The sequence below is a fragment of the Phycodurus eques genome, chromosome 3 (assembly GCF_024500275.1).
Source record: "Phycodurus eques isolate BA_2022a chromosome 3, UOR_Pequ_1.1, whole genome shotgun sequence".
In the NCBI taxonomy this organism is placed as follows: domain Eukaryota; kingdom Metazoa; phylum Chordata; class Actinopteri; order Syngnathiformes; family Syngnathidae; genus Phycodurus; species Phycodurus eques.
This window is the reverse complement of record NC_084527.1, coordinates 2,787,589-2,815,449: the sequence shown is the minus strand read 5'-3', so window position 1 is coordinate 2,815,449 and position 27,861 is coordinate 2,787,589. Positions and strand designations below refer to the sequence as shown.

Here is a 27,861-nt window from a genome sequence, read left to right as displayed (position 1 = left end):
TTTACGCCGATTTTATCAGGCTGATCGGTATTGGTATTGATCGGCTTATATGTCATAATTGGCCGATCCGATCAATGACGTCATTGATCGGCTCCGCAAAAGACATTTACTCACCATCGTGCACAGTATATTTGAATCCAAAAAGCTGGTTTATTTTTAGCCTTGTCGCGTGTCTTTTGATGTAGATTGGAAATATCTGACGGCCAATAAAGTTATTTAAAAATTATTTAAATTATTTATTTAATTTATTTATTATATTTATATATTTATTTATTTATTTAAAAAAAAAAAAAAGACATCGGCGGTGTGGGACAGACAACACGAATTATGCTCTAAAGTTTCGGTGTGGGTGAAGTCATTTCATTAAAAATAAAGTAATTTAATTACAGTAAGTTAGCACCCATTATTTCTGTCATGTTGCAATGTTGGTTTGACCTGACTGATTAGAATACACGATCTGACTAGAGCAGTGATTTCCAACCTTTACGGAGCCAAGGAACATATTTTACAATTGGAAAATCTCACGGCACACCAACAAACAAAGATGTCACAAAAAGTGGATGCATTAATTACTGTATGTCCTTCTTGCCATCTAATAGAAGACCATACAATTGTTCTGTCTGTCAGTATGCCTCACTGGCATAAATAGATGAACAAAGATACATTATTTACTGTCAATGTAATTTTTTTGAGCAAGTGATCGGCCCCAAAAATCCTGATCGTGTAAAGCCTAATATAAATAATCATATAATAATAATCTTAAATATTTGTAAATCGGCCGGTTCTGTTGGTTATCTTTTTGCCAAACGCCCTTCAGCTCTCATGCAAAAGGTTTCCATCTCACGAACAGTTGGACTTGGTGGAGGGGCAGGAAAAGGAAGACTTTGCGAGAACAAAGGCGTTTGTGTCGCGGTGCTGCTTTTGGTCACTGTGTTTGCTACCTTTCTGACCACCCGGCTGCGACTCGACTCTGAGAGCGACATTTCACAATTCAGGCAAAGGAGGCGATGTGAGAATGTGTGAGAACTAGATAATAAGCCTTGGCTCGTTAGGTGTTTTGTGAAGAAAACATCAGGCTGGTACAGATGCGCTGAAGACTCAGAGAGGTTTACCTTCTCTGGTGACCTCTGTGCAGCACCCACACACAGCACACGTCACATTCTGATGCAGACATTACGAGCCATGTGCTAATTAATGTATGTTGAAAAGATAGACTGTATCTTCAATCTAGGCTTATGTTTTTTGTTTTATTAACTTTAGAAAATAATAAATAAAATATATTACATTCGAGGCACAAGATGAGATGGCTGATGGATTGATGAACAGATCATATTTATCACGTACGACAGCACTGTCAAGTCACAATGACCGGTTTAACAAATATGACAAAAAATGACTTTTTTTTTTTTTAAATTGCAAATTCCCCCTTAAAGTTTGGCAACACTGTGCGCTCATATGGCCGGATCTGGATTGGAGGCCCAAACGGGACACTGGAAGGGACGAGTTGCGGTTCTGCCATTTCAAAGGTGACACATAATGTGTCTTTACAGATGCATGATTTCGATTTTCTGTCCGATTTTTGGTTTCTAGACCGTATGGGTACAGATCTCTCACGGCACACCCTGGTTGGGAATCACTCTACCAATATTGTTTTTTTTTTTGGGGGGGGGGGCTTGCTCTGCTTTTTGAAAAGAAAACACACCACAGTCACACACATACATGTTTCGCATACCGGTAACCTCCAAGTGTTGCACCAGGAGGATGTCCTTCCCTCTTGAACCTTATTTTTTTTCTCGACTTGACGTGCCTTGATGATGTCAGAGATGTTAAGGGGAAACATAAATAAAGTGCAGTGACCACACAGGCCGTATGGAACAAATTAAACTGACATGGGCCTGCGCACAGCAAAGCCTCAGTGCAGTGTATATTTCTGCTGCTGTGTAAGTGATGGATGCTGAGAGCATGAGCTCTGTTTTATAAAACAAATAAATATACAGTATGAATCCTGGAAGCAAGGGAAAAATGGTTCACAGAGGACATGGGCTTTCCATACCAGCAAGTTTATTGAATGAATGCATTTCAATCATTTTTATCACTTTTAAAAGGCCTTCCCAATGTAGTGATATGAACCATTGTTTTACAAATTGCTTTCTCGACCTGATTTGTTGCATCCTGCCTGAATAGTTCCCCCTGTAGGGAGCAGATGTATATCAGATTAACACAACAAACAATGTTAAGGGGAATTTGAACTCTTTCCATTCATAGCAAACCACAACATGCACAGATAGAATAATCTGTTCCATAAGTTTGAATCATTAATGCTTATTTGTGTGTATATGGGAATTGGGAACTTGTTGTTTTAAAAACAACAGTGTGTGGCACAGTTGTCTCTGCAGTTCACAAAGTGACATGACAATTATAAATAACCGGCTTAGTTGAGAAACATTCGCAGTATTTTGTCACTTCATCATCTGAGGTCAAAAGCCATAAGACCAGACAACGACTGATCCATGGCAATCTTCTCTTAATTAGGCCCCAATGCTGACATGCAACCTTTATTTGACACACAAAAAAGGAACATCCTCAAGTTTACAGGTTTCGGGTCACAATGAAGCGAGGCATTGAGGAGTGCGAAAAAATGGAAATAAATTCCTTTTTTGAAACCAGAGATCGGATTTTTTTCAACTTGGATAGACCCCAAAACGCCATTGTGTAAAAGTTGAATGGGAGTGTGGGTTACCCATGTTTACTACAATTATTTCAGATAATGGTGACCATCCACAGGAAGTCATTTGTTTTATAGCCATTCCAAAAATGGTCTCCAAGAGCTTGATTTTTACAACCGCAATTCCAATGAAGTTGGGACATTGTGTTAAACATAAATAAAAACAGAATACAATGATTTGCAAATCATGTTCAACCTATATTAAATTGAATACACGAGAAAGACAAGATATTTAATGTTCAAACTTCAAACTTGGAGTTTGATGGCTGCAACACGTTCCAAAAAAGCTGGGACGGGTGGCAAAAAAGTTGAGGAAGGCTCATCAAACACCTGTTTGGAACATCCCACAGGTGAACATGCTAATTGGGAGCAGGTGGGTGCCATGATTGGGTAGAAAAGGAGCCTCCCTGAATCGCTCAGTCGTTCACAAGCGAAGATGGGGCGTGACAAAATAGTCGAACAGTTTTAAGGACAATGTTCCTCAACGGACAATTGCAAGGCATTGAGGGATTTCATCATCTACGGTCCATAATATCATCAAAAGGTTCAGAGAATCTGGAGAACTCACTGCATGGAAGCGGCAAGCCCGATAACCAACATTGAAGGCCCGTGACCTTCGATCCCTCGGGCGGCACTGCATCAAAAACCGACATCAATGTGTAAAGGATATCACCACATGGTCTCAGGAACACTTCAGAAAACCAATGTCAGTTAATACAGTTTGGCGCTACATCCGTAAGTGCAACTTGAAACTCTACTATGCAAAGCAAAAGCCATTTATCAACAACATCCAGAAACGCCGCCATCTTCTCTGGGCCCGAGCTCATCTAAGATGGACCGACGCAAAGTGGAAAAGTGTTCAGTGGTCCGACGAGTCCGCATTTCAAATAGTTTTTGGAAATTGTGGAAGTCGTGTCCTCGGGGCCAAAGAGGAAAAGAACCATCCGGACTGTTATGGACGCAAAGTTCAAAAGCCAGCATCTGTGATGGTATGGGGCTCTGTTAGTGCCAATGGCATGGGTAACTTACACATCTGTGAAGGCACCATTCATGCTGAAAGGTACATACAGGTTTCGGAGAAACATATGCTGCCATCCAAGCAATGTCTTTTTCACGGACGCCCCTGCTTATTTCAGCAAGACAATGCCAAACCACATTCTGCATGTGTTACAACAGCGTGGCGTCGTAGTAAAAGAGTGCGGGTACTAGACTGTCCTGCCTGCGGTCCACACCTGTCACCCACTGAAAATGTGTGGCGCATTATGAAGCGTAAAAGACGACAACGGAGACCCCGGACTGTTGAACAGCTGAAGCGGTACATCAAGCGAGAATGGGAAAGAATTCCACCTACAAAGCTTCAACAATGAGTGTCCTCAGTTCCCAAACGTTTATTGAATGTTGTGAAAAGAAAAGGCGATGTAACACAGTGGTAAACATGAGCCTGTCCCAGCGTTTTTTGGAACGTGTTGCAGCCATCAAATTCTAAGTTCATGATTATTTGCTAAAAACAATCAAGTTTTTCAGTTAGAACATTAAATATATTGTCTTTGTCGTGTATTCAATTAAATATAGGTCGAACATGATTTGCAAATCATTGTATTCTGTTTTTATTTGTTTAACACAACGTCCCAACTTCCTTGGAATTGGGGTTGTAGATCGGTGGCAGCAAGTGGGGATTAACTCTCACTGCACAGACGTCACAGTTTCACTGAAGGAAATCAAATTATCTGACCACACAGGAACGCAGTATGGCACACAGATGTGGAACATAACTTCCTTTATTAACTGTTTTCCAGGAGCTTAAATCAGTGAGTGTGGCTGCTTATAGCTGATGGCGTATGAAACAATGTTGATGAGTAGCAGGTGGTGCGAGTTAATGATTCTCTTAGGGGATATTTTGATTTCAGTTATTAATACATGCAAGCTTGGTGTTTGTCTGGGGACACATGACCTCTTCTCGAATGCGATGAAGCTGGGTCGTCTACATTTCTACTTGGACACGTGCTGCATTAAAACTGCGTTTCCAAATTTTGGTCATCAAAGTGAAATTGTGAAAGTGCAACTGTTTGTCTGCTCTAACTACAATCATCGTCTTCATTGTCATCATGTGTGGCAAATAAACTAGAGCAATAAGTCATTTTACTAATTCACACTCCCCCGTCAAAGTGCACCTCTTCTAAAATGAAATACAGTACTGTCTCATGTATTCAAAATGTTTTGGTCTTGCGAAAGTACACCATATGGACGCTATATTTTCTTAGCTTAAGTTGGACTTGTTTTAAGATATTTTCCCTCATATTCAGTAAAAAAAAAAAAAAAAAAAAAAAAGACATAAAAAAAGAATTCAGAGCTAGGTTTCAGTTTATTTGGTATCAGTATTTTTCCACTTATTTTAAGGTACAGTGTTTCTCTCGTCTGGACAGCCAGCATATTTGTTTTATTTCAAAAAATCTTAGCAACTGTAATTCTCTGACTGCGTGGGAAATAATTTCCCTTGTTTCTAGTCTGAATCCTCTCAAAAGAAATATATATTTCTTATATTTAGACAGACCATGTTTTCAGAGTAATGAGGACAAGCAGTATAACAAGAAATGGATGGCTTTATCAAGCTCTATAGACGGGAACTTGCACACAAACAACACGAAGGAACCTAATGAAAACACGACCACCTCGGTGGAGGTAACAGAGGAATTACTGATGAAGTGGAACAGCAGAGGAGTGGAGGATGAGGCGGTAATGCGAAGACAAAAGTGCTGAAGCTTTCCCTCGGAGGCTCCAGCATGACGTGGTGCCGCTCACATTCCAGCCTTATGACTTAAAGATGTTTGCTTGTCATTGCTTTTCCTGTTCTCATGCTCGCAATATTGCGGCCGAGCCGCTCGCAGTCGTTTTCCACTGCGCTTCGCAGTTGAAGAAAATTCTCGGCTTCTTCGTGAGACAAGATATCAATCAAAAGGCAAACAAGAAACTGGACGTAACAGCTGTAATTGATAAGAAGTAGTCACGATTGTACTTATATCCCTTCTGGGAATGAGGTTAATGCGGGAAAATAACAAAAAAAAAACTGTTAAGTGATGGCATGATTAATCCACGGATTGACCACTAATACTGCAGTCATGAATGACTAAGTTGTCTTTAAAGATTAAATCGACGTGGATGGAAATCATTTCAGTTCGTGATGCAGAAGGAAGCTGATGCTTGATTATTCACAGCAGTGGAATCCAGTCTGTTCGTCATGTAGTGGCCTCTGATGGGAAGTAAGAGGGTCGGAATAGGCTTCTATCTGTGTGGACACACGCACACACACACACACACACTCTTCCACTCAGAAAAGCTGCTGAGAAAAAGTCGTCAGCGAGCCGAGAGACTGAGAGAGGAAGTACAACGTAATCAATAAATTATATATACGAGCTGAGACTATGATTTCATTCAATGGAGAGCCTGCAACAACCCCACCCCGTCTCTCGCTCACTGTCGTCCTTTCCTGGCAGCCGGCAGGCCTTCGTTTGCACTCTACTAAGAAGCAAAGTAAAGCAAAGCAAATGTATTTCTATAGCGCATTTCATAGAGACGGTAACGTCCTGTGTTTTACACAATTAAAAACATTTCAAAACAAAGGAAGGGGGGGGGACGGGGGGGGACAGCTGATAAACATTTAAAACAAAGAGAGAAAAAAATACAATTAAAACAGCGTACAGGTCAAGAAATATCATTTAAAAGTGGAAATGCTCTAAAAAGCATGGGAAAAAAGAAGAGTTTTTAACTTGGACTTAAAAGCATGCACACCCGGGGCTGACGTCACTTCGGTTGGCAACTTCTTCCATTTGTGTGCAGCATAATAGCTAAATGCCGCTTCACCATGTTTGCTTTGGACTCTGTGCTCCACTAGTTGACCCGAGTCTGTCGATCTCAGAGCCCTGCTGGGTTTATATCCCATTAGCATTTCATTCGTGTATTCAGGACTTAAACCATTTAGTGATTTATAGACCATCCATCCATCCGTTTTCTGAGCCGCTTATCCTCACAAGGGTCGTGGGCGTGCTGGAGCCTATCCCAGCTGTCATCGGGCAGGAGGCGGGGTACACCCTGAACTGGTTGCCAGCCAATCGCAGGGCACACATAAACAAACAACCATTCGCACTCACATTCACACATTGGGGCAATTTAGAGACTTCAATTAACCTACCATGTGGGAGGAAAGCGGAGTGCCCGGAGAAAACCCACGCAGGCACGGGGAGAACATGCAAACTCCACACAGGCGCGGCCGGGGATTAAACCCCAGTCCTCAGAACTGTGAGGCAGACGCTCTAACCAGTCGTACACCGTGCCGCCGATTTATAGACCAGTAGCAGAAATTTTAAATCTATTCTAACGCTGACTGGAAGCCAGTTTAAAGACTTTAGAATTGGAGTAATACGCTCTGACCTCTTTGTTCCGGTCAGAACCCGAGCTGCAGCATTCTGAATGAGCTGCAGCTGTTTAATGCCCTTTTTAGGGAGTCCAGTAGGAAGACCATTACAATAGTCGAGTCTACTTGAGATAAAATCACGGATGAGGTTCTCCTGATCTGCTTGACACATGCACGCCTTCACTCTGGATATGTTCTTCAGATGGTAGAAGGCAGTTTTAGTAATTGGTTTGACATGACTGTTGAAAGTCAGGTCGGAATCTATCAGAACACCGAGGACTTGGTCTTTGGTTTTTAAAGAGAGTGACTCCAGGTATTTACTAACAGCAATTCTCTTTTCTTTATTGCCCAAAACAATTATCTCCGTTTTGTTGTGGGTTCATTGAAGAAAATAGCAAAATTAAAGTTCTGGAGAACCTGACCCAAGGGTAGCATATACAGGCTGAACAGGAGGGGTCCAAGAACTGACCCTCGAGGGACCCCATTGGTCATTGCCCTTCGATGAGATTGAACACTTCCAATGGTTACAAAATAACTCCTTTCCTCCAGGTAGGACCTGAACCATTTAAGGACTGTTCCATTTAGTCCTACCCACGTTTCCAACCTGTTCAGCAGTATATTATGATCTACCGTATCAAAAGCCGCTCTGAGGTCCAACAAGACCAGAATTGACACCTTTCCCGAGTCAGTCTTCAACCTTATATCATTTAGCACTTTGATAAGAGCAGATTCTGTACTGTGACGAATTCAGATCCCTGATTGACATTTGTCAAAAAGTCCATTTAAGTTAAATAAATTGATAAATTTCTTAACAATCTTGGCTATGAAAGGGAGATTTGAGATGGGTCTATAGCTTGCTTACACGGAAGCGTCCAGAGACCTATTTTTTAGCAGAGGCTTAACGGCAGCTACTTTAAGAGCTTTAGGAAACTCGCCTGACTGAAGTGAGCAATTGATTATTTGCTCCAAATCAGCTAGCACAGACTTCGCAATAGCTTTGAAAAAGTCAAATGGTATTGAGTCGAGAGAACTCGTTGATGGTTTCAGCTGCAGAACCGTTTTCTCGACATTTTTTTCTGGGTCAATTGTATCAAATTCCGACATGGTAACAGAGTTTTTCCTGGGTGGCTTCAGATGTAGTATCATTTTAGCATTTTACTGATTTGTGCAAATATTTAACCTGATGGATTGTATTTTGTCACTAAATGAACAAGCATTCATTCATTCATTGCATTTATCTGCTGTTAGGTGTTCTGGATCTATCTGATTCGGGGGGGGGCTTGCGAGCTTGTCAACCACAGCAAACAGAGTGCGAGTATTGTTGAAGGATTTCAGAAAGGTTTCGGGGTCTAGCCCTGACTAACTCTTGGTTAAAATTACAACGACTTTGTCTGTAGAGGTCATCGTCAATTTGGAGTTTAGTTTTTCTCCACTTACTACTACTACTCGTTTTGCTCTCGCTACAGGTGGAGGAGGCAAGCGGAAAGGGAGGAGCAAAAAATGGAAGGCGATCCTTCGTTTTCCCCACATAAGTCAGTGCACTGAGCTGGGCAACAGCATTGGTATGGTTTGTGTGTGTGTGTGTGTGTGTGCGCGCGCGTGCTCGCTGGCTTGAGTGGGACAAAAGTGTGTCTGGCAGTGTTTTAAAGTATCGTGTTTCTCTGTCTTTGTAGAGAAGGACTATGTCAGCATCTGTGAGAAACAGCCTATCGGAAGGCAGCTCTTCCGAGTTTACTGCGAGACCAGACCAAAACTGCAACGCTGCATTCAACTACTGGATGCAATGGTAGGCGCACGCACGCACGCACGCACACGCACACACACACACACACACACACACACACATATGATGTAAGAGTGGTGGATGAAATAGTGACGCTTGATTCATTGTCGCCAGCGATGATCATCCGAGCGGGTACCAAGTCCAATGATAGAGAGGGAATGACGAGCTCAAAATATCAGCCATCTCTTTTTATTTTCATCCACATCCTTTCAACTTTGTGTTTCGCGATGATCGTAACGGGAGACGGGCGTTGCGCTGGCCGCCGTGACCGCTCGTCGCCGGCCGCAAAGGGTTCGTGGGGTGCGGGGGCAGGAAATGGGTGTTAAAAATTAGGAAGAGAAAAAAAAAAAACAAAGGAATCAGCAGGGGTGATTTGTCGTGCTGGCTGTAGCCGCTTCACAGCAAACCTTCGCCGGACACGAGGGTGCCCGCGACCCCCGAAGTGGGAGGAGCATATCAATGTGGCACAAATGAAGCGAATCTTCAGTAAGTATAAATATCCCCTGCCATCAAACTCTTGCGAAGGACGCGAGGATGGAAGGGGACCTTTAAGACTTTTAACGTGTGGAATTAAAAAAAAAAAAAAAAAAAAGTTAAACCCAGCCGTTGCGTAAGTTGAGAGTGGAAACACGGCGACCAATGGCATCACTTTTGTTGGCATGCCAGACTTTCACTTTTTGTGATGCGGCAACTTCTTGGAGTCATGTCGTCATGGTGAGGTTGCCTGACGATCAGAAGAGCGATAACGCAACGCCCCTCGTATTGGTACTACCACAAACTAGTTTTTGGTGTTTAAGACTTCAATTACTGCAAAAGAGCTGGGAAAAAAAATAACACTGTACTGTACTCTAAAAAAAGGCAGCATTGTTTCTCACACCACTCTGTCCAATTCCAGCATCCGCCCCCAATACACCGCCTGCACAAGCACACAAATCCCTCCCCCTCCTTCTGTCACCGCCATAAAAGTGGGTTAACCCACTGTAAATGCAGTCATCCCACATGTAGTTAATTCTGCACAGACCGGGAGCGCTACATTCCCACTCCACTCACAATGAAGCGGACCTGAGCGCTTATAACCATGCGCAGGTGCTTGGCCTCAAGTCAATGAACAAGGCCACACCGGTGGAGTCAGGGCGGCACGGTGGACGACTGGTTAGAGCGTCAGCCTCACAGTTCTGAGGACCCGGGTTCAATCCCCGGCCCCGCCTGTGTGGACTTTGCGTGTTCTCCCCGTGCTTGCGTGGGTTTTCTCCGGGTGCTCCGGTTTCCTCCCACATCCCAAAAACATGCCTTCATTGGAAACTCCAAATTGCCCGTAGGCGTGACTGTGAGTGCGAATGGTTGTTTGTTTGTATGTGCCCTGCGATCGGCTGGCAACCGGTTCAGGGCGTACCCCGCCTCCTGCCCGATGACAGCTGGGATGGGCTCCGGCACGCCGGCGACCCGAGTGAGGAGAAGCGGCTCAGAAAATGGATGGACGGTGCAGTCAGGAGGCTTTAATGTAGCTTAATCACCACCCTTTGTATTTCTTCAGTAAAATCACTTTGTTGCTCTTATCTGAGGAGGAAACTTAGTTCGACACGTGAAACTTGGTTATATGGAAAGCTTGGCCATTTGGAAGCGAGCGAGCTTTTTCCAGTTTGTGCGGCTGAGGAAGGACTGTGCTCAGCGGTTCCACGAGAAAGGGCGCGCACGCGTGCTGGAACCCTTCCCCTTGCTTCCAAAAGGTTAACGGGGCGTCTTTTCCATTTGGTGAGCTCTTACAATGTAAATGATTACATTTGAGAGTGACGTTGAGGTCAGGTGGAGGTACAATTTGCTCAAGTGAATGAAGTTGTATGCCTCATTTAACAATGTAATCATTGAAAATGATGCAATAAACGTTTTACAACAAACGTGCCTTAATTTTAGTCATTGTGTCGTATGTTGTTCATCTCGCGGACAGATGTACCTAATAATTCGGCCGTGGACAGTGTATACGAGTTGTATGTCCTTTGTGCCGTGTTCCGAGGTGTCAGTGACGCTGCTGCTTTTTAAAGCCTAAATCTCCAGGCTTATGTGCGTATGTGCTGTATGTATGCGTGTGTGTGCGTGCGCTTTATAGTGGAAAGATGGTGACGTTGGTGTGACACTCCAGGACCTCGAGGAATCCTGCCGTGTTTTCTGTGTGGTTGCCAGGCAACACAGGGCCTTGTTGGGGGGAAAAAGCCACTGAAAGACGGTGTCGGGCCAGCGCGCGGCCTGGGTGCCTTGTTGCTTTTTTCTCGTGGAAAGTTAGAAGTGCTCACTCTGAAATGCGTCAGAGTGCTTTTCATGTCTCTGAGAGGTTCACTATGTGGAGCCTTTAGCAGACGTGCGTGTCTGCGTGAATGACAGCATATGTAATGACACAAAGCCAACTGGGCCATATGTTGCGGTGAGAGTGACAGCAGCACACACGCATTTAGGGCCATATTTTCCTGTTTGTGCGTTAGTCTTTTTTATATATATATATATATATATATATATATAAGTGCCTAGACTTGCACACCTTTCATATCCCGTCCAGATTTATGACACACCCACTGCGCGTAAGCTTTAAATGAACACAGAATCACCAAAAAGGCATGATTTACTGACATGGAAATCTTGGTTAATTTTCTATAAACTTGTGAATGTCACTGAAATCAATGGAAAAGACAAAGCACATTTTATATTTGAAAATCTTTATGTAGTGGAGGCAGGGTGTAGACAGCCAGTCGGGGCGTGCGGAACGCTCCGGCTACACTTAAAGTGCGGTTGTATTAAATACATCCAATAAAAGTCATTTCATCCGAATACTGCGCTTAATACCGAATGCGTCTTTGGAGTTACATCAATTAAAAAGTGGCTTGTCTACCGCGCTCTAGATCAGCGGTCTGAACCTTTTCTCCACCACATACCAGTTTCACATTGACATATGTACGTATTTTGACGGTCCGACTGTAAAATGTCATCGAAACAATTGATACAAATGTATAAATTCACCCTTGCACAATTACAGTTAATTGAGTCGTTATAATTAGTGGGAGCGCTGCGCTTGTGTCTCTTCAAGGAGCAGGTTAACATCTTTTTTTCTTCTTCATGGCCCGTAGTGACTCAGCGGCAGTTGACTGAGTCAACCGCGGCCACGCCACCACAGCAATTAACCCAAATATCATCAAAAAGGTCGGAATCGATGTGCCGAGGAGATAATTTGATGGACAATACTCAACAACAACAATACTCTCTATTGTGGTTTTGTGCGGCGTTGTCAAGTTTGCGGTCGTGTAGAATCGCACCGCACCATACAACGAGGGCTTCTCCGGTCGTCGGAGCCGCTCGAGTACGACAACAGACAATCGATTGACGGAGAATACTTTTGAGACATGAAGACATTGAGAAAAACAGTCGCTGCAAATGCATTGCTATTTGAATAATCAGTTTCAGAGAGGAAACAGCCCTCTTTTCCCAGCTTCTTAAATAGAAATAATACATGCTTTCTCCAATCATCTGTGTCAGTTAATGTTGAGTTAAGAGACCAAAAGAGACACTCGAGGACATTGTGTTAGCCTTTCAAGAACATTGTGTATTTCTTCTTCCACACATTTTGCAAAGAAATTATTTGGGGGAGTTAAGTTAGATTAACATACAGAATCCAGTATACAAATATTTCAAACCAGATGGGACTTGAATGGTGTTGGTGCTCTGAGCAATTTGCGATTCGGTGCCTTGCTCCAGGGCATTTTGGAACCTGTATCTCAGTAGCAACTCATCGCAGTTGTTTTGGGGGTCCTTAGCTTTTTCACAGCGGATCTTGAACTTGCAACCCTTACGTCGCGAAGCCGAGTCCCTAACAAAAGTTCTGATAAAACTGAGCTTCTGCCATCCGTCCATTTATTTCTACACGCAGAAAAGCCTGAGCAGAGATTCAAACTCAGAATCTTTGATTTGCAGACGCTCGAGCAACGCGCCCCACCGTGCCAACCTCTACCAACTCATAACAAAAAAATAACTTGTGCTCAAGCGGTTAGTACAATTACCACAGCTCTGTCGCCGAGGGTTGGAATCCGGGCTCCGACATTCCTGTGTGGTGTTTGCGTGGGTTTTCTGCGGGAAGCCCGGCTTCCTCCCGCATTTCAAAAGCACGCACGATAGGTTGAATGAAGACTACATTGTCCGTAAGTGTGAATGTGAGCGCGAATGGTTGTTTGGTTGTACGTGCCCTGACATTGGCCTCATCTTAGTGACCCCGGTGAGGATAAGCAGTAGAGAAAATGGATGAATAAGCCTCTTGGGATTTTAGGTTGTTTAGATGTTAGAAAAGAATGGACTGATTCCCACATTACCTTGAGGCCTTTGGGATAGTCTCGGATAGGCTGTCTCATGTCACGAATACGTGAATTTTTCACGCAACCGACTTGTTCGCAACTTGCGGCATGATGGAACGCATCCTCTGGATGTTGACGATGATGCGAATTATTTGCTCGTGCAGGAAGATTACGAGGTGACGCCTGATGAAAAAAGAAAAAGCAGAGGGGACCAGATTATCAAGACCTTTCTTTCCAAACAAGTCAGTTAATTTCCCCTATTTTTTTCCATGTGCACAATAAATGTGGAGACTAATATTGCCCTGTTGGAGGAGTGATGACAAGTATTTTCGATGCATGTCGTTGACGTAGTCACCTGAGCGTGTGGACATCGCAGAGGTCTTCGCAGATCAGTGCCGAGAGAACCTCGAGCTCAGTCCGTGTAAGGAGATCTTCAGCAACTGCCGCAAGTGAGTCACCCCTCCATCTTGATGTCCCCCTCGCCTCTCTGTTGGACTCACCTGACCGTTGTACATGTGCAGTGTATCGAGACCCGGCTTATTTGTTGTATTTGTTTTACCCGTTGTGTTTGGACGCAGAGCCGTCCACGACTACCTGAGCGGGGCGCCGTTCGCAGATTTTGAGAACAGCATGTACTTTGACCGCTTCCTGCAGTGGAAGATCCTGGAGAGGTCAGTGGTTAAGCGGACCACTAGTTTTATCTTGTTGTTTATTTTTTTTTATTTGTTTGTTTTTGCTCTGGTTATGGCCAACAGTAACCATGAGTTGTCTCAATTAAAGGCAGGCGACAATACAATAAAATATCATGCAGAATGGAGACATGAAGATTTCACAAATACCGTCATTTTCAGACTTATTTTTCCATATTACAGATAATTGTGAATAGGTGATTCCCCCCCCCCCCCCCACATAGCGGGATAGTTTGCCCCAAAAATCTGCAAATTTGTGAAATTGCGAATGAGGTCCACTGTATACCGATTCCATTCATTTTAGATTTGTTCTACATAAAACAAAACAATTCAAATTCCCACCTGTCGCCTTAGTGTAATTGTTCTCTTATGTCAGTCTATTATTCATGATGTCGCGTGTCTTTATCCATTTGATCAACTGTCAAATTGTTTTGAAAGTGAAGTGGGAGCTACTCAAGTTAGCCTCAAAGCGTTCCTCTATTCAGCATCAAAACGCAACAGCTTCGATGAATAAAATCAAATCTGGACATCTTTCTCCCTAAATCAGGAATTGGCCTGCTAACTAATAAACAGATGGACATCCAAAAAGAGAACAGGGCTACAACATGTGGCCACCTGTAAAGAGAAAAGTGCCAGATGCGACAAGCAGGTTTTACAAGGCAACAGCTGACTTGTGGAAGCTCCTAATAGGAGTTGATCACTCTTGGCAGGAACATCTCTGATGCAGAGCGAGCAGCTCCGAGTAAACAGCAGGCTCTCAGAGCATCCTTGATCATATCCGTTGTCTGGGAAGTCAAATTGCACGCGAGAGGCCCCACCCCGTGCATAGGAAACAGACTCAGGATGGAATTGAGTTCTGCAGATCATATCTCTGCCCCAATCAATAATACGCTATATGAGCATGTATTAATGGGTTTTCCTGTGTCTGTGTTTTGTCAGGCAACCAATCACGAAAGACACGTTTAGACAGTACCGAGTGCTGGGGAAGGGAGGATTTGGAGAGGTGAGAGAAACCGGTTTGTCATACGCTGTATGGGCAACACTAATGAGACTCCACAAAGGTAAAAAAAAAAAAAAAAAAAGAAAAAATCCAAAATATACAAGCTTCAACTATTCTGGAGATACTTTCCGGAAGATTTGTGGGAAATGAACGTGAGGTCGGATGTCACTGAGGCGGGACGAGAAGGCCTGCCTCGCAGTCTTTGCTGTAGAAATCCCAAAGGTGTTTGAGAGTACCGATGGATCGTTCCACTCCAAACTCATCCAAACAGACTTTAATGGACCTTGCTGGGCTTTCCACAACACGCTTCCTACAAAGTTGAAAGCATAGAATTGCTCAAGATGTCTTGGTGAGATTCCGGGGAGACTAACCCAAATTTATTTCCTAGGTGTGTCTCAGTACCTTTGTCCATAAAATAAGCTGATGTTGCATTTATTGTTTATGGCTTGCAATGTGAATCATGTTGTGCGATGTACTTTTGGTTTGTCTCACTCAGGTGTGCGCCTGTCAAGTTCGAGCTACAGGAAAGATGTATGCCTGCAAGAAGCTGGAGAAGAAGAGGATAAAGAAGAGGAAAGGAGAGTCGATGGCCCTCAACGAGAAGCAGATCTTGGAGAAAGTTAACAGTAGATTTGTTGTGAGTAAACGTTCCAAAGCCAGTGCTCTCTGCTTTGGCTCCTGTGCACCAACTCCAAGCCACTTTCAACCCACTGAACACGTTCCCTGGTCTCCAGGTGAGCTTGGCGTACGCGTACGAGACCAAAGACGCTCTCTGTCTGGTGCTGACCATCATGAATGGTGGTGACCTAAAGTTTCACATCTACAACATGGGCACGCCAGGCTTTGACAAAGACAGGGTCCAGTTTTATGCTGCTCAGATCTGTTGCGGTCTCAAGCATCTTCATAGGGAATCCATTGTCTACAGGTATCAATCTAAAGAATGCGTTTGATGTTGTGTTCAGAAGTTTATCTAAATATCCGTCGAGAATTTAAGCCTGAAGCAGCTGGTCGCAATGAAACTTGCTGAAAGACATTTACCTCTGCGGATACTGTGTTTTATCCCGTAGGTTCATTTTTGACCATGTTCGGATTAGAAAATCCAAAACACGCTTCCATACTTGCATAATCATTCCGCCGTGGAGAAAGAATTACATTCAAGTTCAAATAATCATAAGAAAAACAATCATCATTGACATTCGTGCCTGTGATGACTATACTGCTGATCACAACTCGAACGGGTTGAAATGAGCAGAACATATTTCATTGAAGTCACGTGTTTTTTTGTTTTTTGCAGAGATTTGAAACCAGAGAACATCCTACTTGATGACAACGGTGGGTTTTAAGCTCAGATTTCAGTTTTGAGTGTTCAGTGTAGTTGATGTTAGTTTTTGTATTCCGCTCGTTTGTCTGCGGGTCGGTTTAGCCGCTCTCCAGCCTCGTCCAAAGTCAGCTCACCTGCGACCTTAATGAGGACACGTGGCACAGGACAAAAGATGGATGTTTGTATTCTGATATCAGGAGAGAAATAATTATCACAATCTCCAATGACGATGTAAGACTTTTGGACAGCGCTGTCGTTCTGTTTTGTTTTGTCTCGCTGCGACCATGTCAGTTGTATAAGTAGAGCATTAGCTTTGTTTTTGTTGTACTTCAGGACACATCCGTATTTCTGACCTGGGCCTTGCCATTAAAGTGCCTGCAGGGGAGATGATCCGAGGACGAGTGGGCACCGTGGGCTACATGGGTAAGTCTCAATCTGACCGACATCTCCGGTCACACGTGCAAAGTCGCTCATCTGACGACCTCTTTGTTCCCGTTTAGCTCCGGAAGTGATCAACAATGAAAAGTACGGGATGAGTCCTGATTGGTGGGGGCTGGGCTGCCTCGTGTACGAGATGACCGCGGGGCGATCGCCCTTCCGTGCCCGCAAAGAGCGAGTGAAGCGGGAGGAGGTGGAGAGGAGGGTGCAGGGGGAAGAGGAAGAGTACAACGACAAGTTCACGGAGGACACCAAGGAAATCTGCAGAAGGGTGAGGCCTTGACTCAAAGAGGTTTCCAATGCGGACTGGACGGACGGGATATAATGTAGCGATTCGTCGCTCCTTCGTACTCACCTAGCTGCTCACCAAAGACCCGAAGCAGAGGCTGGGCTGCCAGGGGGACAGAGCGGCAGGCGTCAAGGCCCACGCCTTCTTCAAAAACATCAACTTCAAGAGGCTGGAAGCTGGAATAGTGGAGCCTCCTTTTGTGCCTGACGTGAGTGGTGATACGGTGTTGCTGGTGCTGTCACGCACTTCGTCGTTCGTGTCTCGGCTTATCTGTTTTTTTGGTTGTTGTTGTTTTTTTTTTAAAGCGAGCTTTTAACTAAGTTTAAATGTTTGGGTTTTTTTCAAAATTAAAGTGTGTCGGAGGGGTAAAAGGATAGGTTTTTATATGTTCTCTCTATTTTGCGGATTTTCATCGATCCTCACACAAAAACAGTTTACTCTATATTACTCTGCAAACGGTATTATTATTATTATTGAAAGCAGATTTAATGAATGTGTACCTAATGTTGTGGCCGGTGAGTGTATGTACATTAAAAACAAGTTGTAATTTTCAAGATTCTTTTTGAGCTCAGGAAAACAAACAAACAAACAAACAAACAAAAGAAAACAAAAAATGCATTTCCTATCACGCTTTTGCAGCCTCGGGCAGTCTACTGTAAGGATGTGTTGGACATCGAGCAGTTCTCCACAGTCAAGGGAGTCAATTTGGACCAAACTGACAACGACTTCTACTCCAAATTTGCTACAGGCAGTGTTTCCATCCCATGGCAGAATGAGGTAACCACGTGTGGCTTGACAGGCAATTTCACAACCAAAAAAAACCCAACAACTGTGCAGTACGTATTCGAATTCTTTCAGTTATTTTGTCTTTTGCTCTGCATGCTTTGACTGACTCGTTTCATCAACAATGGAGCACTGCAATGTTTGTAAAAGGCCAAAGGTCTCCTCTCTTCTCCAGATGATAGAAACGGAGTGTTTCAGAGATCTGAATGTGTTCGCCCCTCAAGGGATGAGACCTCCAGACCTTGACTGGAGTCAACCGCCGGAGCCTCCCAGACGCAGCCTGCTGGACAGGATCTTCAGGAGGCACGTACGTAGACACAATCGTTCGTGCGTTTGGTGATACACATTGCAATTCTAACGCAAAACCTTTCTCGGCTCTTCCCCCCCCCCCCACCCCCCAGCACCCAGAGGTGTCTATTTCCCACAGCCGTGTGCAGTCTTCCAGCGTGAACTCTGTGGACTCAATGTCCAACTCTGCCCCCTAGTGGTGCAGTGACAGCATGGGCGCCATCCACACAAAGGGAAGAAGCTCTAAAGGGTTGTTTACCCGCTGCTAATTAGTTGATAGCTGGGTCCAGAGACTGCCTGTCTAAAGTCTCACGGGTCAGCCCATAAAGGAGCTTGACCGGGCCATTTTTTTTAGTGAGATGGTCGGAGACATTTTGAAATATTCGGACAAACCCTCGTACCCTCAGGATCGTTGGACTACGGAGCAGCGCCGCTTGTGTTGCTGAAAGAGTTAAAACGAGAGAAACTAAGCTAATATTCTTTTTCAGGGGGATCCATTGTATTACGAAGACCCACTACAAGGAATAGAAAAGTGGGTCCTCGGTGATGTTTCTTTTTCCCGAAATAGTCTTTTACTTCCGGGCCTGTACCAATAGCTACCCATCTATTTATAGTGTCACCATCTGTATATCACTGATATAACCTTCTCTGTATTTCCCACCTGCCTTACCTCGCATCACTCCTTAACATTCAGAACGGACCGCCTCGTCCGCGACCTCGGCTCGTAATAGGCATCGCCTCGTGTCCACTCAGGCCAAAGATGACTGATCAGCTGTGCGATGTTGATTTCGTGGTCTGAAGTTGTCTTTCGGAATCACGTGAGATCAGTTTGTGGGCTGTTTGATGAGTACAATACACACATTCTTCATATGTGAGCCTGCAGGCGTATCATGCGGCTTGCATACAGACGCGTTGTGTAAACAGCGGTGTGAGAATCGCAGCTGCATCGCTTTTGCTTCTGCATACCTCATTCCACTGATGTTAATGTATACCACACAGGCATCTCCCTCAGTTTACAGTGTCACTTTATAGTTGACATTATGTGACATTATAAAGAATAACGACTATGCTGTACAGGATCCGAAATATTTTGTTTTGTTGAGGGATTTTTCTGCACAGTCCCGGTGAAACGGAGAGGAACACATGCACTCAGCCTGACTTAGAAGTTGCACATTTTACAATCATGTCATGCTGTTGTTTGTTTGTTAGTTTGTTTTCACCAAAATGAAAATGTTTTACCTCCGAAGGCACATGATTGCATTGGTAATTCCGTGCAATGCGTCTTTTCTACAGTTTAGTTACAGCATCTGAAATGTTAAGTGTTCTTGTTTCCTTTATGCCTTTTACATTTCAATAATATTACTGCCTCACTATTACATGCACCGGTTTTTGTCTTTTTCTCCTTTCCGTGATGAAAATGCCTCATCTTGTCTAAAGGCTCCGCATCTTGTTATATTTCTGAGACTCGATGACGATATGAACTATGAACGGTTGCTCTTATCCTCATTTTATTTATCTGGTCCACTTCATTTACGCCGGAAGAAACCGAAATAGAACACAAAGATCAAGTGGCCTTCCTGCGGCAGCACAGCCAATTAAAAAGGACGAGCATCACCGCGTCTTCCTGTTTTTAATAGCGTTCTTTTCCTATTTTGGGAAGATCCGTTGACGAATTTCATTCGCCCGTCTCGCAAGTCTGCCCAACTCCCAAAAAGTCCGAATCAGACTGAAGCGCCTCCTAGCTTGCGCGAGCACCCAGACGATCGCCACGTAGACATCAGCGCTTGTGAGTTCTCTGACCGTCTGCCGTGCTCATGTGTGCGTGACGGGGAGCGCGTCGACACAAAAAGGCCGTTGCAGTTGGAGGCGCGCTGGATGCGTGTGAAAGCCGAACCCAACGGTGTCTTTCAAGTCCCAATAAACTTCGTGCTTTAGTTTGAGTGCGCCGCAGTGTGCTCGTCTCTTCATTCGATGCGTGTTCTTAAAAAGTCTCGACAGGTGTTTTTTATCCATGACAATTTCCAAGGGCGTCCACGTCTACGCCTCTCTGTGACTCTCCCAGTCTCGCCGTATGTCTTCTGTCGCAACCTGCCAGTGACGCCGCGCGGCGCTCGGAACGTCCCGTATGACGCCGAGCAATTTGAGGTACTGAACAACTGGCCTCGTGATGTCAAAATGGGAACGGCGTGATTCAGAGGACCGATTCCAATTCAGCCAGGACATATATTAGTCATTCATGATTTTAAAAGTCGTTCCGCAGTTGGACTGAAACAGATTACTTGGACAGGTGCATTAGAAAGTTGAGAGGTCAAAATATGTTCACCTCTAAAGGTTCTAAACCCGAATATCCCTGAATTTTGGTCGTGTGGTATTTGAGTTTTACTTTTTGAATTAAACTACAATTTTCCACAATATTTTAGTTTATGGAGAAGGGCCCACGTCCTCACCTCTTTTTGCAGAGGTTTCCTTTCGGCCTCGATCTCCCCTCGAGTAGAAAAGACCACGAAGAAGCAGTGTGGTACCTTTCAAAACTTCCAGTATTTCAACCGAGGTATTTCCCGAAAAATACCGATACACTTATGCCAAACACAGATATAAAAAGTCAACACACCCCTGTTCAAATGCCAGATTTTTGCTGTTATAACAAATCATCGCAGGCTGGCACGGTAACGGACTGGTTAGCGCATCTGCCTCACAGTTCTGGGGACCGGGGTTCAAATCCGCTTAGCATCAAACACATTTAACGTATTTAAAGAGCGAAAATGACTTCACTGGGTCTTGAATGTTTTCAATCTAAATGGTAATTCTGAAACCACGAATACAAATGTGACGGATGCGAGGATTCCTTATGGTAGCTTGTTGTTCTCGGCCTTGTACATGAGTTGTACTGTTTGTTATGATACAATATCTGTTCATTTCAATGGCTTTGGTTTTTTAGAGTAAACTCGTGTGTTCCAGATATTCCTGCCTTATGATGATGATGAGTTTACCAATCGCTAGCGAGTTTGGAAGTACGTCACAGACTCCATCTATGAGTTGAGCATTTTGACTGAATAATGTCTTTGGAAAAGAGTTTTCAGCTCAGCCTGCACAAGGCCACAGAGACTGATGGGTAATCCCTACAATCCAGTTGGAGGGACGCCAAGTTTCAGGTCATGGGGATTCCAGTATTTCGACGGGATTTTGTACTCGATTCCTGTTTTATTACGCACATCATGGTACGCTCATCGGATGACTTGACTTTTGACAACTTTCCATGCAATGTTGACACTGAGTGTCAGCTTGACAAGCGGACCGTTGAGGCAATATTACTGTTAGATAGTTTTGCGTTTGCTCGGAGGGCTGAACGAGGTTGTCAAAACATGCGAGGTGCTTGACAAAACACAGCGTGCCGTAGGACATCCTTTTTCCGCAGTGGGATTCAGTCTCAGTGATGTGGAGGCCAAAGCGCAATCGTAAAGATGCCGTTGCTGACGTGAAGCGACGAGACAAGCGACTCAACATTTTTAAGATGGCCCGGCTCGTTGACGAGGATTCCTGTGCCGGCCTGTTGCAAAACCCATTCAGATTCGTATTACTTTTATTTCCCAGGCGGAACGAAGAAGATGACATTGTTTGTAAGGGGGGGAAAAAAATCATTTTTAAGTGAGCAAAGGTATTGGAACACAGACTTAAAACAGTTTAACGTGACTAAGACTTCCTGTGCTTGCATTAATTGCATCCACACTTTTGCATTCTTCGTTGCGATGTTTAAGCCAGGCTTTCACCGCAGCCTCTTCCAGCTGTTACCCCGTTCGGTCTCTCTTTCGGTCAAATGTCTGCGCTACAGCAGCGGTCCGACCTTTTTGCACCACTGACCGGTTTTTCACGTAAGAAAATATATTTTTAAAGACCGACAAAGGAATAAATAACATCTAAATATAGCAAAAAAAGATTACGCTGAATGTACAACCCCAATTCCAATGAAGTTGGGACGTTGTGTTAAACATGAATAAAAACAGAATACAATGATTTGCAAATCATGTTCAACCTATATTGAATTGAATACACTACAAAGACATTTAATGTTCAAACGGATCAACTTGATTGTGTTTAGCAAATAATCATGAACTTTTATGAATTTTATAGCTGCAACACGTTCCAAAAAAGCTGGGACAGGCTCATGTTTACTACTGTCCATCACAGATGCTGGCTTTTTGAACTGTATGTCCTTAACAGTGGTTCTTCTCCTCTTTGGCCCAGAGGACACGACGTCCACAATTTCCCAAAACTATTTGAAATGCGGACCCGTCGGACCACAGAACACTTTTCCGCCTTGGATCGGTCCATCTCAGATGAGCTCGGGCCCAGAAACGCCGCCGGCTTCTCTGGGCCCTGTTGTTGATAAATGGCTTTCGCTTTGCATAGTAGAGTTTCAAGTTGCGCTTACGGATGTAGCGCCGAACTGTATTTACTGACATTGGTTTTCTGAAGTGTTGCTGAGCCCACGTGGTATTATCCTTCACACATCGATGTGGGTTTTTGATGCGGTGCCGCCCGAGGGATCGAAGGTCACGGGCATTCAATGTTGTTTTTCAGCCTAGCCAATTACATGCAGTGATTTCTCCAGATTCTCGGAACCTTTTGATGATGTTACGGACCCTAGATGATGAAATCCCTAAATCCCTTGCAATTGTCCGTTGAGGAACATTGTCCTTAAACTGTTGGACTATTTTTTCACGCACTTGTACACAAAGAGGTGAACCTCGCCCCATCTTGGCTTGTGAATGACTGAGCAATTCAGGGCAGCTCCTTTTCTACCCAATCATGGCACCCACCTGTTCCCGATTAGCCTGTTCACCTGTGGGATGTTCCAAACAGATGTTTGATGAGCATTCCTCCACTTTCTCACTCTTTTTCGCCACCCGTCCCAGCTTTTTTGGAACGTGTTGCGGCCGTAAAATTCCAAGTTCATGATTATTTGCTAAAAACAATCAAGTTGATCAGTGTGAACATTAAATAGCTTGTCTTTTTAGCGTATTCGATTAAATATAGGTTGAAGATGATTTGCAAATCATCGTATTCTATTTTTATTCACTGTTTAACACAACGTCCCAATTTCATTGGAATCGGGGTTGTAGTTGTTGCCATTAGTGGGATCCCTGCGTTTGTTTCTCTTCAACGAGCCGGTCTCATGTTGTCGGCTCCTATTCTGTCTCATCATTTTGCCCTTTCCAAAGAAGTTCCCCAAAGACGTTTTAAAGATATGACTTCTTCCAGTTTGATGATCAATAGAATATTTTTTGTTCAATCTCACTGTCTGGCCCGTGACCAAGAATCAAAATATCCCACAGATGGGTACCGGTCCCCAGCTTTTTGCGCCATAGGATTTAAATCTGGAGAATGACATGTTCTCTTCTTGCCCATGATACATTTCTTTGTTACTTTGGCAGTTTTTGTTGTTGTTGTTGTTGTTGTTGTTTTTTTTTTTTTTGGGGGGGGGGGGGGGGGGCATTACCTTGCTGCACAATCACAGCTCTACCAACTGCTGTGTTTCATCCCTCTTTAGGTTGGATACAAAATGTTTCTGTTGACTGCTGAATTCTTTTAGCTGCTGCCGTCACGTTACATCATCAACGCATATTTGGCCGCATACAAGCCCAAGCCTTGACATTTATTACCTCTACTGTGTTTCATAGATGAGTTTCTATGTTTGGGATCATATGCTGATCTTTTTTTTTTTCCTCAAAGTTTTAGCCTTTCCATCGCTTTGGCGAAGGTGAATATTGGTCCTATCAGGCATTAGTCCACGTTCGCCGAATTCCAGGCCGGCCTTCCCGTTCTTCTCGCTACTGAGTCGTTGGCATCTTGTCGTGTTTCTGTTCATGTTCACAACATTCACTCTAGCGCTTTGGTGGTTGCTGCTGATGTCACTAATATTTGTCTTAGGGCCTTTCCTGGCAGCCCCACAATGTCTCATTCCAATACAAAACTTACCTGTTAGTCACATGTTTCAGTACTATTACTCAAACCAAAAGTTTCTTGTGAATATCCAACCCAGATGTAAATAGTTGGAGGGGGACAAAAGCTGAAATGTTGACCTGCTGTTTCATATTTATCTTTTGGTGTTTACATCTATCTACATTAAAAAAAAAAATACATGAATTGGCCTCACTGTTCCACTCCAAACAAATGAGTGTGGCCTCACTTCTGATTTATTGGTTATTTAAATCATTTTGAGGTGTGTCCCAAGACTTTTGTCCATACACTTTTTCAAGGCAATCAGATGTTAGATAACGCAGAGTCTCCAGACCACCCAAACAGAACATCAGGGTTGATGGCCCACCATCAATTACAAATGTCATGCAGCCCACATGCGCCTGTGGCAACATATCAGTTATAATGAAGGTTAGCTAGAAAGGAGCCAAACCAAGCGGGGACTTTTTTTTTTTTTTTTTAATCCCAAATGTGTGAACAGTTTCAGACCACGAAGGGACGGATCTTTCGAGTCACTCTCCCACTGACCTCTCGGAGCAATACAGTGGGCTTCAGGCACTGGACGTTATCTGACAACATGTGAAAGTCAGAGAAAAGCTTGTCGTGTACATGAAGCAACCTTGGCGACATGGTCCTCGGAAGAGGAAGGTGATGTGTGTTTATCTACGTGGAGATAGCAAAGCGGCCTTGCGGGCACATCGTGTATATATACACAGGCCCGCTCAGACATCCACAGCCAGAATTCAAAGTCAACGCGACAGCACTGACATCCAAACTGTTTCTTAATACCGCGATCAAGTTTTTGTTCTCTTGAAGCAAAGTATTCCTGTCAAAACAAAATGCTGCCGGCAACTTTCAAACTGTGTGCTGGCATCTCCTACCGCCATATGAGGAACATGAGAGGTGAGTGCAATCACGACTCTTGCAGTAGTGCTACAAATGGCTTGTGGTGTATTTATTGTGCAAAACCCGGTAGATTGTTGTAATTTTGTGCCTTTTGTCTCCATCACTAATGTTTAAGAAAGAATGCAATTGTGGCTATTCACCATGAGCTGGACCGACTTGCAGGTCCGGGCCCCAGTAACTGGATCAGCCAAGTCCGGAGACGAAGTTCCCTCCTCGGTGAGTTATTCATGTTTATCACTCGAGTGCAAACCTAGGAGAAACTTAATATACTGTATTTGGGTTGAGAGGCTCCACAGGTAAGTTTCTGAGGTCAAAAGATTCAAAATGTTACCCTCAAATTTGAAATATTTTCCCCACCTGTTCGCTGGAAGGTTCTCCAATTAGGGAGGAGAATGGATACAGTGAGGAGGAAATGTCCTATGTGAAACAAGGTGAAGATGCACTGCAGAGAGCTATCGGAATACTCAGCGAGCGGGAGGGCTGGATTGTCGAAACGGTCGCCGTAAGTACCATCGCAACAACCGCTCGGCAGGATGAGGGTTGATTGAATCGATTTTTGGGATTTTATTTTTGTTTGACTTTTTAATTGTCATCACTGGGTTTTTTGGGGTTTTTTTTTTCAGTGATCACGGGAAGTACTCACAGCACGCTACCACTTTATATATTGAGGGGTGTGACTTCCATTTCAACTACCCCAGTAGAACTCTCATTAAATACCACAAAACAATTGTAGACTTTACTTTGTCAAAATGTTTTTTTCTCATCTCAATTACAATACTGATATTCCTTTACAATACCTACAATATCTTTCAGTGTATTGAATTCCAACTTTTTCATCATCATCATTACAATGTTGTTGTTGTTGTTTTTTTTTTTAAAGAAATTACACCATCGGACCAGCTCGTGGTGTTCTACTAGTTGTTCATGTAGCTGACTTTTGTGCAGCGGGTGTGGGATCACTCAATGCCCACCGGTCTGACTGACTGACCACCAGCCTCGGGTGTCGTCAGCGTGGCGAGGCTGAATAGAAGGAGCGGCACGGGAAACGGATGAAGTCATGTTTGTAATGTTCCTCAGGCAAATGGTGACAAAGTCCTGAGTAAGATGTCGCCTGGCATCGGAAAGGTGTTCCGGCTAGAAGTGCTGTTGGACCAACATGCAGACAGTCTTTATGGAGAGCTGGTGGGAAACATGGAGCAGATGGGGGAGTGGAACCCAAACGTGAAGCGAGTCAAGGTGCGGCAGCGTCATGTGCATGCAATGACTTAGTTTGCTACTCCTGACAAGCAAAGGGAGTTTGCTCAAATGTCACAACCTACAGATTCTTCAGAAGATCGGCAAGGACACAATGGTGACCCACGAGGTCTCGGGAGACACACCTGGCAATGTAGTGGGGCCTCGGGACTTTGTCAGCGTTCGCTGCGCCAAGCGCCGCGGCTCCGCCTGCTTCCTGGCCGGCACGGCCACTCAGCACCCGATGATGCCCGAGCAGAGGGGCGTGGTCCGGTGAGGGACGACTCCGATGAATAAATGATCCCCACGATTAGGCAACGTTAAAGGTGCTAACTATGTTTGACAGGGCAGAGAATGGGCCCACCTGTATAGTTCTGAAGCCCAGCAATGACGACCCGAATAAGACCAAGTTCACCTGGTTACTAAATATAGATTTAAAGGTACACTCGAGTCTTTGCTCTTCGTTTTCCATAGCGATGGATTCCATTCCAGTGAAAGTATTCAACACCTAACTCTGGCTTTATCTTTGTTGCGCGCAGGGCTGGATCCCAAAGACCATCGTCAACAAAGTGCTTTCCCAGACACAGGTGGACTTCGCCAACCACCTCAGGCAAAGGATGGCCACTCAGGTTTCCGTGGAGACGGCTCACACGTGCTGACGCAACATGGCTCCCGTGCTTTCAAACTCATGCGCCATCGAACATCACAAACACGCTATGATCAGCGAAAGAAAGAAAAAAACAATTATTAGGGAAATTAGACGAATATATTGCTTGACTTAAATCAGGAAATCGGAGCAATCTTACACCTCTTAATAGGCATGGGTATCGTCCATCGCTGAACTGTGAAAATGCACATTTTATTGCAGTGCTTTATTTATTGATTTTGTGCCGTTGCATTAAATTAGCCGCCATGTGAATAAACGATTTCTACGCTATTCCTATTTATGATCGTTGTCAAAAGGCACCAAGGTGATACTCTGATGCACTAGAACCCAAACAAATGCTACAAGAACAGTTCGTAGTCTTGCCTGACTACAGTAGAGCTAATGTGGTCATCAGCTTGCCACAGAGCACAGGCATTACGTCCGTCTTACGCTCGCGCAGATGCCAGCAGCACATTTCCTCACAAGTAACAATGGATTTTATCTCTGAAAGGAACTCGGTTCGTGGCCACTTGTGCAAGTAACCTTTTGGCTTTTTGTACGGAGCCAATTCATCCAAAATGTCTTCACAGAGGAGAGACTTTTCTTCACTGTAGCGCAAACTGACTAAAGTTGCACTTGAAGTTGCAGGCTACAGCACCAGCGACGCCATCAATGTGAGCATCCTCCCATTCAAATAGTTCTGCCCTAGTGGTGAGCACAACTGCCTCATAGTTTGAAGGTTTGGGGTTCAAATCTCAGCTCTGGCCATCATGTGTGGAATTTGCACGTGCTCCCCGTGCTTGCGTTGGTTTTCTCCGCGTAGTCTGGCTTCCCCCCACATTCCAGGTGATCTTAATTGAAGACACGAAAATCCCCATTGGTCTCCTGTGAATAGAAAGCAGAGTTGAAAATGATTGGGTAGTATTGCTCCATTTTCCCGCTATTATTTGGTATTTAGAAGTACAGCAACTACAAATAAAGCTTGACATGTTTATCATCATTGAGCGGTGCTGAGTCTTATTTTACTATTTGCACTGGATTTTTTAAT

At 44.1% G+C, this 27,861-nt stretch overlaps 3 protein-coding genes across 6 annotated transcripts in view; all 3 read left to right on the top strand.

The window, feature by feature from the left end:
- The window catches only part of grk5l (G protein-coupled receptor kinase 5 like), a 29,244-nt gene extending 8,812 nt beyond the window's left edge, over window positions 1-20,432 (top strand). Inside the window, exons 2-16 of one of the 4 annotated variants that reach the window (XM_061671430.1) lie at window positions 8,600-8,695; window positions 8,807-8,919; window positions 13,409-13,486; window positions 13,596-13,693; window positions 13,823-13,915; window positions 14,873-14,936; window positions 15,430-15,570; window positions 15,668-15,858; window positions 16,228-16,265; window positions 16,588-16,677; window positions 16,755-16,963; window positions 17,052-17,189; window positions 17,621-17,758; window positions 17,940-18,071; window positions 18,166-20,431. In XM_061671430.1, the coding sequence (XP_061527414.1) occupies window positions 8,600-8,695; window positions 8,807-8,919; window positions 13,409-13,486; window positions 13,596-13,693; window positions 13,823-13,915; window positions 14,873-14,936; window positions 15,430-15,570; window positions 15,668-15,858; window positions 16,228-16,265; window positions 16,588-16,677; window positions 16,755-16,963; window positions 17,052-17,189; window positions 17,621-17,758; window positions 17,940-18,071; window positions 18,166-18,249 (1,703 nt within the window). In that variant the 3' untranslated portion in view covers window positions 18,250-20,431. Of the gene's footprint in view, window positions 1-8,599; window positions 8,696-8,806; window positions 8,920-13,408; window positions 13,487-13,595; window positions 13,694-13,822; window positions 13,916-14,872; window positions 14,937-15,086; window positions 15,322-15,429; window positions 15,571-15,667; window positions 15,859-16,227; window positions 16,266-16,587; window positions 16,678-16,754; window positions 16,964-17,051; window positions 17,190-17,620; window positions 17,818-17,939; window positions 18,072-18,165 lie in introns of those variants that run through there. The other 3 variants (XM_061671431.1, XM_061671433.1, XM_061671432.1) reach the window with 3 other exon arrangements.
- Window positions 20,433-24,306: 3,874 nt separating this feature from the next.
- LOC133399696 (steroidogenic acute regulatory protein, mitochondrial-like) lies at window positions 24,307-25,338 on the top strand. The gene is made up of 2 exons (XM_061671428.1): window positions 24,307-24,931; window positions 25,043-25,338. Exons 1-2 carry the CDS (start codon window positions 24,868-24,870, stop codon window positions 25,186-25,188), a joined length of 210 nt encoding a protein of 69 aa, XP_061527412.1. The 5' UTR covers window positions 24,307-24,867; the 3' UTR covers window positions 25,189-25,338.
- On the top strand, window positions 24,868-27,730 carry star (steroidogenic acute regulatory protein). Its single transcript, XM_061671427.1, has 6 exons — window positions 24,868-25,150; window positions 25,306-25,436; window positions 26,012-26,170; window positions 26,256-26,440; window positions 26,514-26,607; window positions 26,707-27,730. Exons 2-6 carry the CDS (start codon window positions 25,347-25,349, stop codon window positions 26,824-26,826), a joined length of 648 nt encoding a protein of 215 aa, XP_061527411.1. The 5' UTR covers window positions 24,868-25,150; window positions 25,306-25,346; the 3' UTR covers window positions 26,827-27,730.
- The last annotated feature ends 131 nt before the right edge of the window (window positions 27,731-27,861 follow it).

Coding starts and splice junctions, on each gene's coding strand:
- LOC133399696 (XM_061671428.1), top strand. CDS start 24,868: ATGCTGCCGGCAACTTTCAAACTGTGTGCTGGCATCTCCTACCGCCAT. Junction 24,932..25,042: donor CCATATGAGGAACATGAGAG/GTGAGTGCAATC, acceptor TCCATCACTAAT/GTTTAAGAAAGAATGCAATT.
- star (XM_061671427.1), top strand. CDS start 25,347: ATGTCCTATGTGAAACAAGGTGAAGATGCACTGCAGAGAGCTATCGGA. Junction 26,441..26,513: donor GAGCAGAGGGGCGTGGTCCG/GTGAGGGACGAC, acceptor TATGTTTGACAG/GGCAGAGAATGGGCCCACCT. Junction 26,608..26,706: donor TACTAAATATAGATTTAAAG/GTACACTCGAGT, acceptor TGTTGCGCGCAG/GGCTGGATCCCAAAGACCAT.